This window comes from Lynx rufus, unplaced genomic scaffold (genome assembly GCF_022079265.1).
Source record: "Lynx rufus isolate CCGP_SWC_20201006 ecotype Redwood Valley unplaced genomic scaffold, mLynRuf1.p SCAF_1, whole genome shotgun sequence".
NCBI lineage: Eukaryota > Metazoa > Chordata > Mammalia > Carnivora > Felidae > Lynx > Lynx rufus.
In genome coordinates this window covers 109757734-109773485 of record NW_025814823.1, presented here as the reverse complement: position 1 = coordinate 109773485, position 15752 = coordinate 109757734, and the positions used below count along the sequence as shown (strand labels likewise).

The following is a 15752-nucleotide window of genomic DNA, read 5'->3' as shown; positions in this document are numbered from 1 at the left end:
TGTAGCTTATTTTTTTAATAATTTTTTTTAACATTTATTTATTTTTGAGAGAAAGAGAGTGTGTGCGAAGGGGAGGGGCAGAGAGACAGAAGATCCAAAGCAGGCTCCATACTTTGAGTGCAGAGCCAGACACAGGGCTCAAACTCATAAACCCAGCGTGAGATCATTACCTGAGCCAAAATCAAGAGTCAGCCACTTAATCTACTACTGAGCCACCCAGGTGCCCCTGGAGGACTCCCTTGTAACTTTTTTTTTTAATTTTTTAAAATGTTTTTATTTATGTTTGAGACAGAGACAGAGCTTCAGCAGGGGAGGGGCAGAGAGAGAGGGAGACACAGACTCTGAAGCAGGTTGCAGGCTCTGAACTGTCAGCACAGAGCCCGACACAGGGCTTGAACTCACAGAGTGTCAGATCATGACCTGAGCTGAAGTAGGACACTTGACCGACTGAGCCACCCAGGCGCCCCTTAACATTTCTTTTAATGCTTGTCTGCTTGTGATAGATGAATGCTTTCAGCTTTTGTGTATCTGACATTTTTATTTTACCTTTTTTCTTCAGGTATTTTTGCTGATTATAGAATGCTAGGTTATAACTGTTGTCCGTTGTCTTCTGATTGCATTGTATATGAGATATCCTTTATTGCCTTTTTTCTTCCTTTGTATATAAGGTGTCTTTTTTTTCCTTCTGGCTGCTTTTAAGATTCTTTTTGTCTCTATCACTGATTTTAAGCTGTTCACTTTTGAGTTGTCTTGGGTCTTTTCATCTTTTTTTTTTGTGCTCGGGGGTGACTTTTAGCTTCTTGAAACTTTGGGTTTATAGTTTTTATTACATTTGGGAAATTTTTGCCATTATTTTCTCAAGATATTTCTCTGTACTCCCTCTTCCCCTTTTCTCCTTTACTTCTAGGACTCCATTTACATATATATTAGGCCTCTTGAAGTTGTTCCATAGCTCATGAATGCACTGTTCATTTTTTAAAATCTTTTATCTTTTGTTGTTTCATTTATGGGTAGTTTCTATTGTTAAATCTTCAGTTTCAGTAATCTTTTGTTCTGTAGTGTCTAATCTGTTGTTAATCCCATTTAACATATTTTTGATCTCAGACATTATGGCTTTCATGTCTATAGATTTGATGTTTATGTGTTTATTTGTCAAGCATATATTTATTAAGTTCTTACTATGTTCCAGGTAAGAGATTTGACAATGTATTTTTTTATTGCTGATATAAACACTTTTAGTTATGGATAAAGAAATTGTGGTTTATATACACAATGGAATACTACATGGCAATGAGAAAGAATGAAATATGGCCTTTTGTAGCAACGTGGATGGAACTGGAGAGTGTGATGCTAAGTGAAATAAGCCATACAGAGAAAGACAGATACCACATAGTTTCACTCTTATGTGGATCTTGAGAAACTTAACAGAAACCCATGGGGGAGGGGAAGGGGAAAAAAAAAAAAAAGAGGTTAGAGTGGGAGAGAGCCAAAGCATAAGAGACTGTTAAAAACTGAGGGTTGATGGTGGGTGGGAGGGAGGGGAGGGTGGGTGATGGTTATTGAGGAGGGCACCTTTTGGGATGAGCACTGGGTGTTGTATGGAAACCAATTTGACAATAAATTTCATATATTGAAAAAAAAAATAAAAAAAAAAAACACTTTTAGTTAGAAAGCTGAGGGTAAAAGAATGATTGCAGAGGCCCAAAAGAATTTGGAGATGATGAACATATAAAAGAAGATTTTCTTTTGACACATTGTAAAAGGGAGCTGGGAAATGTGATGGTGCCAGGAAGGGTATAGTGATGTTGTCAGGTGAGTATTTTTATAAGATAAGGATTTTTTATATATCATATATATCATCTGTGCTGATCATGATGTTTTAGTAAAAAAGGAAAAACAAATGATACCTGGGAAAGACAGCTGGTAACCTTAAGAAGTCTCCATTAGAGAGGTTGAGATTCAGTGCTGTGATGGAGGATATTAGCTTTAGAATAGAGCACAATTAGGTCTTTCTTTATCATAGGAAGGAAAGCAGATTAGATGGGTGTAGTTGGAGATAGGTTGGTAGATTTTCCAATGATAGTTTGAAGCATACTAAAGCTTTTGACTGACCTTGCACATATTTACTGTATGTTTGAAACACTACCTGGCAGTATTATAGATGGTACTTCAGAGGTATAGCATTGAATCTTTTTTTTTTTTTTTAAGTTTATTGATAGAGAGGATGTGAGCTGGGAGAGACAGAGAGGAGAGAGAATCTCAAGCAGGCTCTGCACTTTCAGCACGAGGTGGACACAGGGCTCGAACTTACGAACCATGAGATCATGACCTGGCCAAGATCAAGAGTCTGTCGCTGAACCGACTGAGCCACCCGGGTGTCCCTAGCATTGAATCATTTAGATGTTACCCTTGTTCTAACTAAGATTGGTATTTAACAAACGCAATTAGAATAGTATGTGCCAATGCCTAGAATAGTTCCTGGCATATATAGCCATTCAGTAAATGTTTGTTTACTGGAGTTGGATATAAATATTCAGGTAATGTGTTTGAAATAACTTCAGTTAGCTACTTAGTGATGATTGCTTTGGTTGAGTTGCTTTTATAAGTCAGGTTTTGCTTTTTTATAGTTAATCTCAGTCTCTGAATTTTTAATGAATACACCTTTGTGTGTAAAACAGTTTAAAGCTTCCTACATAACTTTAATAGGTATTCATTCTTTGTGTGTTAACCATATGAACTGGGTCCACCGAGAGGACAGAAAAGGGAGAAAGTTTTGATACTTATGGAATTTGGAGATGGCATCCTAAGGATGATGGCACCAACTGGGCTTTAAAGGAGAAGTATAAGGGTGCTAGAAGCACAGGAAGGTAAGGAGCACCCAAGAGGGCGGATTTCACACTCATTAACAGATGTGAAAGAGCAGTTCACATGTGGCTAGTGGTAGAGGAGAAGTTGAGTTTAGGAACATATTTGGAGAGCTGATTTATTAAACCCTTATCATTCACTTAAACATCCTTGATCTGTGCCATTTAAAAACAGCACAACAGGGGCGCCTGGGTGGCGCAGTCGGTTAAGCGTCCGACTTCAGCCAGGTCACGATCTCGCGGTCCGTGAGTTCGAGCCCCGCGTCGGGCTCTGGGCTGATGGCTCAGAGCCTGGAGCCTGTTTCCGATTCTGTGTCTCCCTCTCTCTCTGCCCCTCCCCCGTTCATGCTCTGTCTCTCTCTGTCCCAAAAATAAATAAACGTTGAAAAAAAAATTAAAAAAAAAAAAATAAAAACAGCACAACAAATAAATCCCTCTATTCCATGTTATTCTCCATCCAGTCCTCCTCTTTAGAGTTAAACTTACTTAAAAAGTGGTTCAAATTTGCTGTCTGTATGCCTTCCTTCACTTACTCCTCAACCTAGTCTGATCTTGCTTTTACACCTCACTGAAACCATTTTCATTATGACCACTAGTGGCCCATTTTGTAAATCCAGTTAATGTTCTTTATTTCTTTATTTTCATCAGGGTTCTCATAAGCATTAAATACTGTTTTAGCCTATGGGGCACCTGGATGGCTCAGTTGGTTAAGCGTCTGTCTTCGACTCAGGTCATGATCTCATGGTTGGTGGGTTCGAGTACCACTTTGGGCTCTGTGCTAACAGCTCAGAGCCTGGAGCCTGCTTCAGATTCTGTGTTTCCCTCTCTATCTACCCCTCCCCACCTCGTGCTTTGTCTTTCTCTGTCTCCCCAAAATAAATAAACTTAAAAAATTTTTTTAAATAAAAAAAAAATACTGTTTTAGCCTATTTCCTCCTTATCTCCCACTGTACGTTGCTCATCCAGAGTTACTTTGCTTCTCTGGTTTCTCCTTTTTCTCCTCTGTCTTTGTCTCTACCGTTAAGTTTTCCTGGCATTGTGCTTGGTGCTATACGAGAATACAAAAGAAGAAATATGTTTTGCCTCAAGCTGCCCAATATTCCGTTGTGAAAACAAAATAATAAAAAGAATGAAAAAAATTACATATTAGTGTTTAAGTGCATGCACAGTTACACACTCCATGCTTAGATTGTCTTCTCTTTGTACCCTGTTCCTCTTTACACAGGTGTTCCACATATTTTTATCTTCATGACAATTTTTATCTTAATTCCAGACTGTATTTGAATTCCAGATACATACATCTAGCTACATACATGACACTTCTTAGATGTTGAGTTTCAGGTGCCTTTGAGACATCTTCCAGGGGGAACTTCTGATTCTCCCTGCTAGTTCAAACCAAAAGGAAAGTAAAGAGGAAACAAGCATGATCCTCTTCCTGTTTCCTGTCTTAGTGAAGCTAGGAAAGCCTTGTTAGAATTATGCTTGGCACTTCCTTCCCTGTCACACACTCTAAACTATCACCAAGTCGTAATGATTTTGCCTCTTTTAATGTATTTTAGTTCCATTCATTTTTCTCCATCTTGATTCTTGCCACTGTGGTAAGTCAGTGGTCTTCAGAGTGAAAAGCATTTCCTCCAACATTGTGTGTATATTGGAGATTGGGGACTGGGAGAAGGGGATGAAAATTTTATAGTTGTTTTTAGTCCTAAATTTCTCTATTTTTAAGTCTGCAAAAACAAAATCAAAGTAGTATTGCTTCTCTTGATCTCAATGGCAGTTGGTCACATTTTATTTCTGAGGTATTCCGAGAGAAGTTTAGGTTTTCTCATTATGGAAAAGTTGATAGACTTGCTCTCCTTTATTTGCTCTTACTGGCTCTAGTATATTACAGTTTTAAATGTGCATAGTTAAGGTGATTTACACAGTATATTAACTGGTTTTAATTCATCTAATCTTCACTCATGCACAAGTGGCTTAAAAGATATACCTGCAGTGAAAGTGCTGAGTGAAAATAACAGTGAGATGCATTTCTTTTTTTTTTTTTTTTTAATTTTTTTTTTCAATGTTTATTTATTTTTGGGACAGAGAGAGACAGAGCATGAACGGGGGAGGGGCAGAGAGAGAGGGAGACACAGAATCGGAAACAGGCTCCAGGCTCCGAGCCATCAGCCCAGAGCCTGATGCGGGGCTCGAACTCACGGACCGCGAGATCGTGACCTGGCTGAAGTCGGACGCTTAACCAACTGCGCCACCCAGGCGCCCCTGAGATGCATTTCTGAGCAAACAAGAACATGACAGAGCTGAGATTTATCTTCTTCTGGTATGAACTCTTTATCTGCCGCTGTACAAAGTAGAAACAAAGATGCCATAAACAGAAAAGAAGGGGGGTGCCTGGGTGGCTCAGTCGGTTAAGCATCCGACTTCAGCTCAGGTCACGATCTCACGGTCCATGAGTTCGAGCTCCACGTGGGACTCTGGGCTGATGGCTCAGAGCCTGGAGCCTGCTTCCGATTCTGTGTCTCCCTCTCTCTCTCTGCCCCTCCCCCGTTCATGCTCTGTCTCTCTCTGTCTCAAAAATAAATAAATGTTAAAAAAAATTTTTTTTAATATAAAAAAAAACAGAAAAGAAGGAAACATCGGATTATCAACAGTAGTTTGAATATGCATTTATATCATTAATCTTGCTTTTGAGTGTATAACATACCTTGAGATAGTTGCTAATGAAACTATGAAAGCATCATGGTTCATACTCACTGGTATTTTGAGTTGTGTAATAATTCAATTCAGTCCTTAAACATCCAGGTTTAGTAAAATTGTATTATAAACCTATTTTGAGGTTTCTCCCAGTGTTCTGTATCTTTGTCCAAAACCTTGGTCTTTCTGCTCTAGTTAAAAATGGCTGAAATCCAATAAAGAGCAAATCTACTAAAAGGCACTTCTTTGTCAGGAAACACTGTTGAGGCAGGCTTAGAAAGCAAAGCTCAAGATTCCAGAAATAAATATTAGAATAAATCATTCAGTGTACAAAGTTAGCTCTGTAGAGATGGGTGGAAGTGCCAGTGATTCTAGTCATCTTTTTGTTAGATTCTTTTCCAGTTATTAAATTACTTGAAGAGCTACTTTTTTGTGCATCAAAGAAAGATATAACAGAGACAGTATAAATCCTAAAGTATAATGTAAATAATTTATCTCCCTCCCTCCTCCTTTTTTAATGGGGCATACAGTACTCCTGAATCTTTTACACTAACACAGAAGCTTGTATTTTTTGCACTAACAAAAAAATTCACTGGTTGTTTCATGACATAAGTTACGTCACATAAAAATGAGTTATACCCCTTCCTCCAGCCTCCTTCCTCAGCCTGCATCCCTCCCTCCTTCAAGTCCCCAGTTTAAAAAAAAATTTTTTTTTTTTTTTACATTTATTTATTTTTGAGAGACAGGACACAAGTCGGGGAGGGGCAGAGAGAGAATGAGACACAGAATCCAAAGCAGGCTCCAGGCTCTGTCAGCACAGAGACTGACACGGGGCTCAAATTCACAAACCGTGAGATCATGACCTGGGCCGAAGTTGGATGCTCAACCGACTGAGCCACCCAGGCACCCCTCAGATTTTACTAAACAGATGTGGTTTATGTGTATTAAATGTTCTTTAATATAATCTATAAAGCCTGCGTACTATATGATATAGGTTTTCATGTCTTGAGTCTCATTTCTCACTACCCTTCTGTACTTTTTCCTCTTGTGGACTGCCTTTAAGTCCTTTACACTACCAGTGCTCCCTATCTTTTTTCTGGCCTTTACATGCTTTTCTCTCTACCCTGTACACTTACCTTTCCCAGTTTACTTCCTACCTACACTTCACATCCCAACCTGAATGGTACTTGCTCAGAGAAGCCTTTGTTCATTTTCCTGACTAGATCTGTGTGTGTGTCTCTCTCTCTTTCTCCCTTTCTCACTCACATTCATTCACATGCTTTCTCTCTCCCACACACACACACAATTATAAGCTCTTAAATAATACTGTGTATGTTATATTTACCTTTCATTGCACTTCTTACAATTGCCATTTTCCCTTTATTTACATGAATAGTTGCAGAGATAGTCATTAACATTTTTCAGAAGAGTGTTAAGCTCCATGAGTAGAAGGCCTTTGTGTTTTTTTCCTCTTCACTTTGTTTTCCAGTACTTAGACATATGAATGGATATCGTGTGTGTCAAAGAGTTTGAGTTTAATCCCTAGAAAAAACAAAGAGCCATTGAAGGCCCTAAGAAAAAAAGCAGTGATGACTCATACTAGGGTTTGGGCTTCAGAAAGGTTGACTGGAGACTATAGTTGAGTGAAGGAGAAAGATTAGAGCTAGAAAGTTCCATTAAATGGCCTTTGTAGATGAAAAAATGTGAGGACCTGAAGTCTTTGCAGCGTAGATGAAGATGAGATAGTGTACATTTAGTAGATGTTATGGGGACAGAATCCACTAGACTTTGAAGATCAGTAGACTGACTATTGTCAGAGGTGTTAGGGAAAGGAGTGAGAGATTACTTGAAAGTTTGGGCTATTAACATTTAGGCTCTTTACCAGGTAAATGAGTATAAGATAATTGGCAATTGAAAGGGGTGGAAAATTATTTGTATCTGCAACATAATTCACAGGGGTGACCTTGGTCACTGCTCTATTGGCAGGTTTTTTAGTAGCTTTATTGAAATATAATCCACATGCCATGCTTTTCTCCCATTTAAAGTGTACAGTTAAATGGTTTTGAATATATTTACAGACTTATGCAGCCATCACAATGGTGAATTTTAGAGCATTTTGATCATCTCAAAAAGAAACACCCTGTTTATCTATTACCACTTCCCTCTGTCTCCTTCTCAGCCCTATGAAATCACTCATCTACTCTCTGTCTCTATAGATTTCCTTTTTTCTGAACATTTCATGTAAATGGAATCATACCATATGTGGTCTTTTGCAAGATTCTTTAACTTAGGATAATGTTTTCAAGGTTCTTCCAAGTTATAGAATATATCAGTACTTCATTTCTGTTTGTGGCCAAATATTCCATTGTATGGTTATATATCACATTTTACTTATAAACTCATCAGCTGATGAACATTTGAGTTGTTTTAAGCTTTGGGCTTTTGTGAATAATGGTGCTGTAAACATTTGTGTAGAAGTTTCTGGGGGGACATAATGTTTCTTTTCACTTGGTTATATACCTAGGAGTAGAATTGCAAGGTCAAATGGCAACTGTATGTTTCATCATTTAAGGAACTTCCAGAATGTTTTCCAAAGCTAGCTGAGCCAGTTTACATTCCTACTAGGCTTTCATTTTTCTCTGCATCCTTGTCGATACTTGCTGTTATCAGTTTTTGATCCTAGTCATCCTAGTAGGTGTGAAGTATTACCTCATTGTGTGTTTGATTTGCATTTTCCCCATGACAAACGATGTCAGACAACATGTTTTCATGTGTTTATTGACCATTTGTATGTGCTTATTAACCATTTTTATATCTTCCTTGTAGAATTGTCTATTCAGATGCTTTTGCACATTTTTTTCATTGGGCTGTCTTTTTATCATTGAATTGTAAGAGCTCTTTATATATTGTAGATAGCAGTCTCTTATCAGATACGTAATTGCTCATATTTTCTCCCATTCTGTGGGTTGTTTTTTTATTTTCTTGATAGAGTTGTTCTTTGAAGTACAAAAGTTTTTAATTTTGCTGAAATCCAATTTCTCTATTTGTTTCTTTTGTGTTTTTGATGTTTTTGGTGTCATATGTAAGAGTTCTTTGCCAAATCCAAGGTCATTAAGATTTGGCTCTAAGTTTTCTAAGAGTTTTGTAGTTTGAGCTCTTACATTTAGTTCTTTGATCCATTTTGAGTTATTTTTTTTTTATATTGGCTGAGGTAAGCATCCAGCTTCATTTTTTTGCTTATGGCTAGTCCGTTGTCCTAACACCATTTGCTGAAAAGACTGTCATTTCCCTTATAGATGGTCTTGGAATACTTGTTGAAAATCATTTGACCATAGGTGTAGGTTTACAGTATTATTTTTAACAACAAAACTGTATTTTAGCATTCATACTATGTGGATTTCTCTTTCACAGGTAATTCTGTCATTAAAGCAAGATTGTGCTCATTTTTAAGTGGGCTTTTAGGGATGTTTGTGTAATTTTAATACTATGTTGTGTTCCAAAGACTTAACCTAGAAAAATGCACAATTTCCATGTGTGAAAAAGGTTTTCTGATTATGAAAGTTGAGTTTGGAAAGGCATGTTTCTTTCACTGACAGTGAGATTTTGGCTTTCTTTTTACTGGTGCTTCCTGAGTGCCAGACATTGTACTAGTGTATGGCGTACAAAGTGGTATATGACAGTCTTTTCCTCAAGTTGCTAATTGTGTGTAAAATATTGGGAGTGGGAAAAGGAAGGCAATATAGTGACATGTGAATGACCGTGTGAGGTTTTTAGTGCATAAAAGTGGTATCTTTTGACTCTATATAGGTTGTACAGCTGTGTTTACTCTAGTGTAGGTTTTTAGTATTACTTTTTTTTAATTAAACATTTTAAGACCAAGAATCTTAAATGGAAATAATTTGCTTTCCCGAAGCTCTAAATTATGATATGAGCACCATGGATGCTGCTGAAAAGAAATGAATAATAAAGGTAGACTATTAGGTAGCTTGATGTTTTTTGTGTTCAGCTCTGGGAGAGTTCATTACTGACCAGAACAATTGCTGAGGCTGATCAGATGGGATCATTAAATTCTTTGTGTTTTTTCTTTTATGCATTCTTAGGAACTCAACAGGATCTTTCATTGAATTAGCTGGAATTGAATAGTTTAGTTTAAAGCATTTTTTACTAATGAACCCTTCTCTTAATATCACTATATAATTTTGTGTCCCTTAGGAATCTCAGCAGTCCAATTTTGGCCCTGGAGAACAAAGTGAGTATTTCTTTTCTTCTTGGTTTTCATGTTAAGCTGTTAATTGAGCATTCATTTCTCATGGTCACATCATATATTGGTTTTATAATTCCTTCACGTTGTCTTATCCCAGTTTTTATTATCTGATAGTTTGTAATGAGTTAAACTGAATCTTGGTATACTTAAAAAATGAAAAATTATAGAGGCGCCTGGGTGGCTCAGTCGTTGAGCACCCGGTTCTTGATTTCAGCTCAGGTCATGATCTCACAGTTCGTGGGATCGAACCCCACTTTAGGCTGTGTGCCCACAGCATGGATCCTGCTTAGATTCTCTCTCTCTCCAACCTCTCTCTGTTCCTCCCCCCAAAATAAATCAACATTTTTTAAAATGAAGAATTATAGATCCTTGGAGATCAAATTGACTATTTCTTGAAGTAATAAGTTCAAAGTTCACGAATTCAGTTTGATGGACACCTGATAAACCCAAGAGCATTCCTCTCTCTCTATCTTTCATGAAGATAGTTGGTTCTGTGAGAGTTACACTATGTGCAAGGGAAAGGGTCATTGTCACTTATTGTAGTTCTTCTCTGCCTACGTCTGTATTTATCCTTCCCGGGTCTTTAGGTCTGGGACGAACATCTTGTGTGTGTTACAGAATCCCCCTCTACCTCCTGTCTTTTTGTTTCTGAGAAGAACTTGAGGGGATGGTAGCCTTAGGGAATTTAAATGTGATCCCAAGAGATGATGGTTACGTGAATTAATGAGTGGTAAGGCCAGGAACTTTATGAATGTCTGGGCTTCCTCATATAGCGCTATAATAAATATAAATATATATGGTTTTGCCAAGAACAGTAACTTCTTTAATAAGGTAGATTTACATTGGTAATCAGTTTTGGGATGTAAAAATGTGGGACTTTTTGATGCTTAGTTTGTTGTCTTTAAAGGTCTTAAAGCAAAGAGATGAAACTATGGAGAATATTCCTTTTTAACGTTAGCAAACTTTATTTGTATATCCACTTCTTGGTTTTACCTTAAACTATAGTTATAAGAATCTTTATCACTATTTAAAGATATGAAGAAAATAGCCCTAGGCCAGAAAGTTTACATTTTCTCTCTTAACAACTTTTCAGAATGTCTCCTCCTTAGTTCTGTCCTCCTCCCCCTATAACTCAGTATTGGCACATGAGATCATAAGTTGCACATACTCTGTATTACCTATATTTTTCACTTAATTTATTTTAGAGCTGTGTCTATATCAGTATAAATTCTTGCTCATTCTTTTAACATTACCTCATTCTTTATAACATTAAAATTGTGTATTTTATGATAATACCATTTATTTAACTATTCTCCTCTCGATAGATGTTTGTTTCCAGTTTTTGCTGTTACAAAACATATTATGATAAACATCTGTGTTTCAGTGTGTGTTTATGTATTTTTCCAGATATACCTGTAAGGAAAAATTTTTTTCATTATAATTGCTACGAAAGTGGATATGTGCATTTACAGTATCAGTAAAGATAATATTGCCAGATTGCCTGCCAAAAAGATTGTATGGGTTTATAGTTGGACAAGCAGCATTGGAGCTTACCTGTTTCCACCAGTATCTTGTATTATTGGACTCTAAAGTGTTGCCAGTTTGGTGGAGGAAGAATTCTAAATGTTTTGATTTACATTTCTTTGAGGGTATACTGATACATATTTTACAATCTAAATAGCCACACTGTAGTTGCTAATTTCTGCATTCTCTTTGTTCTAGAAAGATACAATCCTTCTTCTAAAACTTCAAATGGACACCAGTCTAAATCGTAAGTTTATTGCTTAATAAGTTTATCCGTTTTGCTAAAAGTCTATGTGTAGTGTCTGCATACCAGAATACTTAGAAATGTGTCCTTAATCTTTTAAGGAAGGGGTATGCAAATGTTTATGTAAAGGGCCAGATAGTGAAATATTTTAGGATTTAGGGGCTAGATGGCTTTTGTCCCAACTAACCAGCCCTGCCATTGTAGCATGAAAGCAAATATAGACTCTGGGTGTCGTTGTGTTCCAATAAAACTTTTTTACAAAACAAGTAGTAGTCTTTATTCGACTTGTGGGCCATAGTTTGCCTTCCCCTCCTCTGAGATTACAGATTTTTCTCATCTCTTAGAGATGTGTGTATTTGTGTTTGTGTGTAGGTTGATAGTTTTTAATAAAGAAGACCAAAAAATACAGGATTCTTCTTTGTAAGCCCTCCATTTAACTGCTAAATGTAGAATATTAAATCAGCATAGTTTGTACTATATTTGTTTTCCTGCTTCTTTAGTAGAACCAGGAATATATATCAAAATGTAATCAGGCTAGTATATTGGGTGATAATAAATTCCAGCTTCAAAAGTGAACTCCTGAATTCCTGAGACCACAAGTTAACTCCATGATTAAACCAAAATTCTAAAGAAATGGTGGCCACAGTGCTAGCTTTCTAAACTACAACATACAGTCTTGATAACCTCAGCCTCTTCAGCTGAACAGAGGAAGAACTGAGTGAGAATAACTTATGTGAAATGCAACAAGTCCCCCTCACTGTTAAAGAATTCAAATTATATTCATATTTATCATACTTATTCATATGCAAAGAATTGATAAGGGCCTACCATATATGTGTGTATTACTTGTTGCTGAGGGAGCGAAAGCATGCAGGACCTTGAGCAGTCTGGTAAAAGCTTTGACATATCCACATGTGTGAGCAGGTTCATTGAGCTGCCATTATTAAATCATAAGGGCTGAGAGAATTCAGAGCAAGTACATTTCCTTATACGATGTCATTCATAGACCTGCACCAAGCCCTTGTCCAAAAGAAAACTCTTTTTTTCTGTCCCGCTTAACCAGGCCAGCCTTAAAACATTTTTCATAATTCTGTAATTATCTGGGTACTTTGTTTCAAGGTGGTCTCTTATATGATAATCTGAATTTGGGGTCAGATTTAGAAACTCAGGTGAAGTTTTTGAGGGGAAAGTATTAATAGTTACTGAAGTGAAAGAAGATTTCCTTCCCACTGATTGGAGAGTGTCATGAAATTTTAAGAAGAAAGGTAATGGAACTGCTGGTAATGAGATATTAAACATTTTTCTAGTCGTAGTTTTCCCTAAGCTTTGTATTAATTTTTGCTCTTCTGTAAAAAGGCAAGGAGTGTTTTGGGGGTCGTTACTCAGATTTTTAATTTTAATTATGATTTTTTGGCCTTAAGGAAAAAAAATTTTAATGTTTATTTTTGAGAGAGAGAGAGAGAGAGAGAGAGAGAGAGAAACAGAGTGCAGGCGGGGGAGGGTGAGAGAGACACACACACAGAATCCGAAGCAGGCTCCAGGCTCTGAGCTGTTAGCACAGAGCCTACCGCAGGGCTCGAACCCACAAATGCGAGATCACGACCTGAGCCAAAGTCTGATGGTTAACTGAGCCACCCAGGAGCCTCTAGGCAATTTTAAATTTGTAATTTTACTTTGAAAAGTGAATTTCAGAAATTGTCAGTTCATGTTTTTTTAATTGATTTGAATTTTGATGAAGGAGGGTTTGGAACCTGGAATTTGTTTTTGTTTTTTTTTTTTATTTTATTTTTTTTTTTCAACGTTTATTTATTTTTGGGACAGAGAGAGACAGAGCATGAACGGGGGAGGGGCAGAGAGAGAGGGAGACACAGAATCGGAAACAGGCTCCAGGCTCCAGGCTCTGAGCCATCAGCCCAGAGCCTGACGCAGGGCTCGAACTCACGGACCGCGAGATCGTGACCTGGCTGAAGTTGGACGCTTAACCGACTGCGCCACCCAGGCGCCCCCTGGAATTTGTTTTTAATTCATACACTGTCATTTCTATTTTATAGGTAAGGTTTTTATCCAAAATTGTTACTTTTCCAGAGGGCATTCTTCTTTCATAGCAAGACATTTATGAACTAGCACTTTGACTTAGTGTTCTGGTTTTCACAGTTACCTAGTTGTATGAATCTTTTTGTGATACATGAGGGACAGTGAAAGAGAATTGGTGATATTTTCATTTTATCTTCCTTCTTTTTAGGAGTTATATCTCTCTAGTGGACTGTTGAGTATGAGTATGGTAATTTGATTTAATATGATGAGTGTGTGTGTATGTAATTAGAGAAAAATAGAGAAAACAAGTAGAGAGAAGTTGTAGAATGTGGTTTATTTAATTAGAAAAGAAGGATATGCATTTTACTTATGGAAAAGTGAGAGCTTGTGAAAATGTTAAATTCCTACTTTTCTCACTTTGTACTCTGGATGTGAACCAAAACAGAGTAAAATTTACTGGTTCTTTTCTTTGTTTTTTAATTAAATCTTTGGCTACCACAGTGATTATTTCTAGAATGATTAGTAAATATTTAATACTCTGGTGTGCCATGATAAACTGTTACAAAAATACTAATTCTTTCTGCATTTTCCCTTTAGTATGTTAAAAGATGACTTAAAACTAAGCAGCAGTGAAGACAGCGATGGGGAGCAGGTATGTCTACTGCTTTATGAGTTTGCCAGTTTTATACACTGTGTTTTCATTGTATTCTATAAGAATTATGGTTGAATGATATATTTATGAGCCATTTATTTAAAAGAAGTTCCTTACTGCTTTCTGACAGTGTAATGTTTTTCTGCTCTGTCTTTAAATCTCCATTTTTTTTAATTGGCTCTTCTTTAATAGTTATGGTGGATCAGAACTTACTCATGAAGCATAAGATTGTTGACAAGAACTATTAACAAATCTTTTCATCTTAGCCTGGTAATTAGTTATTCTTTAGGTAAAAACATTATGTCCTAAATGTTAGGTAAACATTGATACATACATTAGAACTGCTAGTGTTCCTGTTAAGAGTTCAAATATTGTTCACATTAAGCAGATAGAGTGTTGTTTATTCATTCACAGATTTCCTCTCGTTTTACTTTTAGGATTGTGATAAGACAATGCCAAGGAGTACACCAGGAAGGTATGCATCCTTTTATTTTGTTTTATTTGTAGAGGTGGGAATTACCTGATAGAAGTGTAGTGTTATAATAATTGACCTTACATGGGCACCTGGGTGGCTCAGTCAGGTAAGCGACTGACTTCGGCTCAGGTCATGAGCTCGGCTCACAGTTCATGAGTTGGAACCCCGTGTCCAGCTCTGCGCTGACAGCTCAGAGCCTGGAGCCTGCTTCAGATTCTGTGTCTCCCTCTCTCTCTGTCCCTCCCCTGCTCACACTCTCCCTCTCTGTCTCTCTCAAAAATAAATAAACATTAAAAAAAAAATTGACCTTACACAGTAAATATTACTGTGGTGGTGATTGTACAGTCGTGTAAATTAACTAAATATCATCAGATTGTAAACTTAACATGAATGAATTCTGTGGTATGTAAATCATACCTCAAGAAAACCGTTTCTAAAAGGTAAGTACCAGTGGCTGAGCAGCATATTAGAAACTTTTTATGAAGTATTTATTTCATTTATAAATAAAGTTCTGGCTTCATAGAATTGTAACAGTATAACAGTAAACATTTTATAAAGTTGGTTTTCAGATTTGGATGTTTTCCTGTTGTCATTGTGGGAAAAAAACCCAACTTTCTCATTTATATGTTTTCTTTCTTTTAGTAACTCTGAACCTTCACACCATAATAGTGAAGGAGCAGATAACTCCAGGGATGATTCTAGCAGCCACAGTGGATCTGAAAGCAGCTCTGGATCTGACTCTGAGAGTGAAAGTAGTTCCAGTGACAGTGAGGCAAACGAGCCATCCCAGAGTGCATCTCCTGAGGTGAGAGGGAGACATGGGTACCACCTTCCATGGGTCTCTCATGGCCTCTGTTGATGGCCATTTAAGACTTGATTCAAATCTAGGTGGCTAGATTTGGCCACTGGGTGGCTCAGTCATTAAGGATTTGACTTTAGGTCACATTATGATCTCAGGATTTCTCAGTTCAAGTCCTGTATCAGGTAAGCTCCAGCCCCAC

General features: G+C 37.2%; 1 protein-coding gene across 3 annotated transcripts in view; it reads left to right on the top strand.

Annotated features, from left to right (window-relative positions):
• Positions 1–15752, top strand: part of AFF4 (ALF transcription elongation factor 4) — a 99257-nt gene that overhangs the window by 57898 nt on the left and 25607 nt on the right. For all 3 annotated transcript variants that reach the window (XM_047084523.1, XM_047084532.1, XM_047084538.1), the window contains exons 6-10: positions 9771–9807; positions 11545–11593; positions 14222–14276; positions 14714–14751; positions 15394–15556. In XM_047084523.1, the coding sequence (XP_046940479.1) occupies positions 9771–9807; positions 11545–11593; positions 14222–14276; positions 14714–14751; positions 15394–15556 (342 nt within the window). The remainder of the gene's footprint in view (positions 1–9770; positions 9808–11544; positions 11594–14221; positions 14277–14713; positions 14752–15393; positions 15557–15752) is intronic.